The sequence below is a fragment of the Hypomesus transpacificus genome, unplaced genomic scaffold (assembly GCF_021917145.1).
Source record: "Hypomesus transpacificus isolate Combined female unplaced genomic scaffold, fHypTra1 scaffold_258, whole genome shotgun sequence".
Lineage (NCBI taxonomy): Eukaryota > Metazoa > Chordata > Actinopteri > Osmeriformes > Osmeridae > Hypomesus > Hypomesus transpacificus.
This window is the reverse complement of record NW_025813785.1, coordinates 80,056-84,354: the sequence shown is the minus strand read 5'-3', so window position 1 is coordinate 84,354 and position 4,299 is coordinate 80,056. Positions and strand designations below refer to the sequence as shown.

Here is a 4,299-nt window from a genome sequence, read left to right as displayed (position 1 = left end):
GAGCAGCACATTCCACCTGCTGCCTAATGAGAAAATGCTGGAAGCGGCTGTTGTGTTTGCCTGTTATCCTGATCATGATATCTGTCATACGGTTCTGAGGAATAAAAAGTTGGAAGATTAACACATTGGCCAAGAAATAATCCTGGACGGACTGTTTCTATCATCATTGGCCGGTCGAAATGTTTGGTTTTCTCCTCTGTTGTATGCACGTGTGTTAGCTTGGGTTGTAGAGTGTCCGCGGTGCACAGGGCACAGCATTTTGAGACGATGAGGTTTGTGGAACTGGTTTTGTCAACCGTATAACTTCAGCGCAGGACTCCTCTAATGTGGTACTGGAACACATCGGCTCATCCAAAAGAACACTGAATCACATGGACGAGTCACAATCCTTTTAATAACGGCTGACTCCAAATGAATCATTCCACTCAACTGCCATCTTGAGGATGGCAGTTATAACGGTGGATGAATCGCATTGAATCCCATTCATCCCTCCTTCTCATCCCAGCGGGCAGAGGGGGACACCTCGATCTACCTGGATCTCCCGAAAGCCCCCTCAGTGATCAAGTGATCAAGTGATCTACTCGGCAGGTTTCACCGGCCAATCAGCTCCAGATGCGTGTAATCTCATGATGGCGGCAGCCACCCAATCAGCGTGGAATCCACATGAAAGGCGGGGGCGGGGGAGAAGGTGCCGCACGGAATGCTCCCCGGAGCCAGTAACGGGCTGGTTTACTGCAGGTGTTGGGGAGCGCTCCAGAGCCAAGCAGCCTCTCTCCCTCCATGACTCCCGAGCCTCCTCTCAAACTCCTCTTCATTTTTGGCCAAATGTGAAACAGAAAATATATAATATACCGTCCTTTTTCCCAGATTTCTATCAGGTAAAATCTGCGATCTGCTCTCTCATGAGACCCCTGTGAAGAATTACCTTCGCGCTGAACCACCGAACAAATTGGTAACCGGAACGCTGGCCAATCAGCATGTTTGATGTGAGGCCAGTGAGATTTGATTGCACGTTGGGGGGGGGCAGCTACAGATGGCATGTTGCTCCACAGTGGGAATAGCTCAGTGGTTAGAGCATTTGACTGCAGATCAAAAGGTCGGAGGTTCGGGTCTCTTTGGATGAAGGTATCAGCTGAATTAAAGCACTCTTATCAGTTGCCCATCTACAATCCGGCGTGAAGGATAGTTTAAATGTTAACTGTAAATCTTTTTATTACATCTAATAATTGAATTTCATTCAATAACTTATTTCTAAATTGTCAGCTGGCAGATCTGGCTAACTGACCTTTCCACTTGTCTCATTCTTTTTGGATCGATTCTCTGTTCTTAGTTTTCCTGTTTCTTTTTTTTTCTAAATGCACACAGCGTTTTTCTTGGAAGCAATTATTTCATACCTCTTAGCGTTTACAGTCTGGCTTTGCAACTGCGTGTTCGTGCTGCCATCATATGGCCTCTCTCCTCCTCGAGGAGGGGCCCCATCTTCAGCAACAGCAAGTCACAGAGCAACCGGAAAACTGGCTACGTTCTCCAGGAACTAAAATGGCCACCAACAGGACGAGAAAGAAGAAGAGCTTCTTCACAGACTAACCTGAACACCAACATGAACAGAAACAGACTTGGAAAACTTCTCAACAGACTAAGCTGAACACCAACATGAAGAGTGACATGAACACCGGATAGAGAGAGAACAAAAGCCACGGAGAAATCGCTAACAGACTGACCTGAACACGGACATGAAGACGAAGAGGACTAAGAGGACCGTCTCACAGCCTGACCTGAACACTCCAGGTCACGACGACGACTCTCCTCCCATTGACCGAAATCAAAATCGGGGGTAGCCACCGGCCCCAGGGGTCTGTTTCTGGCTGTGTGTGTGCCTTCCAGGGCTGTAAACGCCCTGCCTCATCACATGTGAGGAGTCTTCCTTTACACCACTACTCAGGGGGAACACATTAGTCCTCAGGACGCTGGCTTTGGCAGGAAGCCAGAACACTACTGTGCTCACTTTAACACACACATACACACTCAGAAATGCAGACACGCACGCTCATCCATCTGTGTGCAGAGATCCCCACACGACACACACACAGGCATGCACACACACACACACACATCTAACCACAAACGCACACGCTCACAGACAGACGCGCGCACACACGTGCACTCACAGACACAAACGCACGCACATGCCCCTTGCAGGCTTGTGCTCATAGACACTGCCCACACGCACTAACTCACAGACACAGACACACACACACGCACATACATTCACCCATGCCCCCAGGCAGACAAGCAGGTTGTGCATCGCGTGCCCCGCGAATGCTCCTAAGGAGCTGTGGGCTTCATGCCTTCATGCCTCGTTGCTGTTAAATAGGTGTGAGGATCTGGGCAGACGGCAGTAAAACTGGGTCGGCCTATAAACGTCCTACAGCCACCAATCAAACTGGTCAACTGGATTCCTACTCCACGTGTCAAATGCCTTTTCGGCTAAATGGTTTTCTGGAATCGTTTTTTTTTTTGTTTCTTTCGATGAAGTAAGGATGAAGCCGTTATCGCTGTGACATGCGTGTGCAAATTCAAAAAAAAAAAGGCGCCAAGTCCGGAGACGCCGTTCGGAGGAGCGCTGCTGTTTTTCTTGTTCAGTTTCGTTGGCCCTCGCCCCTTTCTTAGGGGGGAGATTTGAAACAACCAGGTGTGAGGAGAAGAGCGCAAGGAAGACAGGAAGAAGAAAGGCATGAGACAAAGGGGCCGAAGTTTGAGGAGATTCCAGCTCGTGTTCATCCGCCTCTTCAATTACTCTCATCGGCGCGCCGCGCATGACATCATGGAAAAAAAGCTTCAGCGCGCTCTGTGAGTGAAGCGGGAAACGTTGCATTTCTCTCGCCGTTCGCAAGGGACTCCGAGGGGAATACATCACTCTAAAAATACCGATTCAATTCACCAGATTCCTCAAATACTTCCGTCTTCAGCCCCTGTGATGCTCGTGGCATTTAAAGCTGGCTTGATTAGGGGCTAAGAAGTTGCAAAGCGGAGCGCAGGGATGCTTTGGAAAAGATTAAAGCTCAGACGGTTTTAATATAACTTTCAAACTTTTTTTGTTTTATCTGGCCAGGGGACTGACTTGGCAACACTGGCTCGCATACTTACCTGTTTACCTGGTATGTATGTACGTTGGCTAGGATTACACAGCTAAGTGACTGTGTGTTGAAGAAACTGTGTTATTGTAGGTTACGAATAAAAATAGGAATCAGGTTTTTTTTTTTGCAACAGAACTGAAAGTGAGTTTCGCATGTTTGATCACTCGCTTTCGTGATCGATGGAGACAACGCAATCCATCTTTGGGAGTGCTTTTGGACTCGCTCGCAACACAAATCTATCTATCTATCTAAAAATGAACAGATTATTACAATTAACATACTCCCTTGCCATAACACGACCAACTCCCCAAAGCGGCCTGCGGTCCATATGGGCCGGCGCTGAACTCAGAAGCAGTAGAGGGTGTGGACGTGGAACCAGAGCGAGCAATGGAAAATACAAGATGGATGCACTCGACGAGGCGAATGGAAGCCAGGAGCCCCGACTCACCGTTCCTGCCGACGGCAGAGGGCTGTTCATGGGACAGCGGGTCCCTCTGCCCCCTCTCATCCCCGGGGTCCTCCTGGTTCTCCTCAGGATCTGGGTGTCCGGAGCCGTGCCTGCTGCCTGGGGAGTGGCGGGGGCTTGGCGGGGGCTTGGCGGATCTCACGGAGCTCATGGCCGGCGGGCCCACCTCGACGACACGTCCTCCGGGGGGGGCGGGGGGGGGGGGTCACCTCAGAGCAGCTCCCCTGTGAGGACGACACGTCCGTCCCTGTCAAGGGTGGGCTGGTTGTGAGGACGACACCATCACAGCCAGCCAGAGTCCCTGACAACGAAACGTCCCCGTCCCCGTCCCCCCCCCCTCCCTCCCCCCCCCCCTCACCAGCACCCTTTTTAAGAGTCCTCGCAAGATAAAGAGGACAATGGAAACACATTTGTCTGTTTGCGTGAAGAAGATCCCGGGCGGTGCCGAAGCCTGACTCGCTGCCATGTTAGTGTTAGACGCTACGGGTTCCAGTCCCTTCTCCATTGTTTCTGTTGGGAGATCCATCCCCCCCCCCCCCCCTTTCCAACCCCCCACCCCCTACTACCTCAGGACACGGAGAAGCAACCGGCATGTCTGCTTGTTTACAGAGACTAAGACTGCTCTAAAGCCCCCGGGCGCATCTTCCTGTGGTCCACACGACTCTGCTACACGGCCAACTTATTAATTTAGAGAAT

At 50.7% G+C, this 4,299-nt stretch overlaps 1 protein-coding gene across 1 annotated transcript in view; it reads right to left on the bottom strand.

The window, feature by feature from the left end:
• myocd (myocardin) overlaps positions 1–3,825 on the bottom strand; it is a 20,060-nt gene extending 16,235 nt beyond the window's left edge. The window contains 1 exon segment of the mRNA XM_047014586.1: positions 3,586–3,825. Coding sequence (XP_046870542.1) covers positions 3,586–3,754 — 169 coding nt within the window. The 5' untranslated portion in view covers positions 3,755–3,825.
• Between the last annotated feature and the right edge of the window lie 474 nt (positions 3,826–4,299).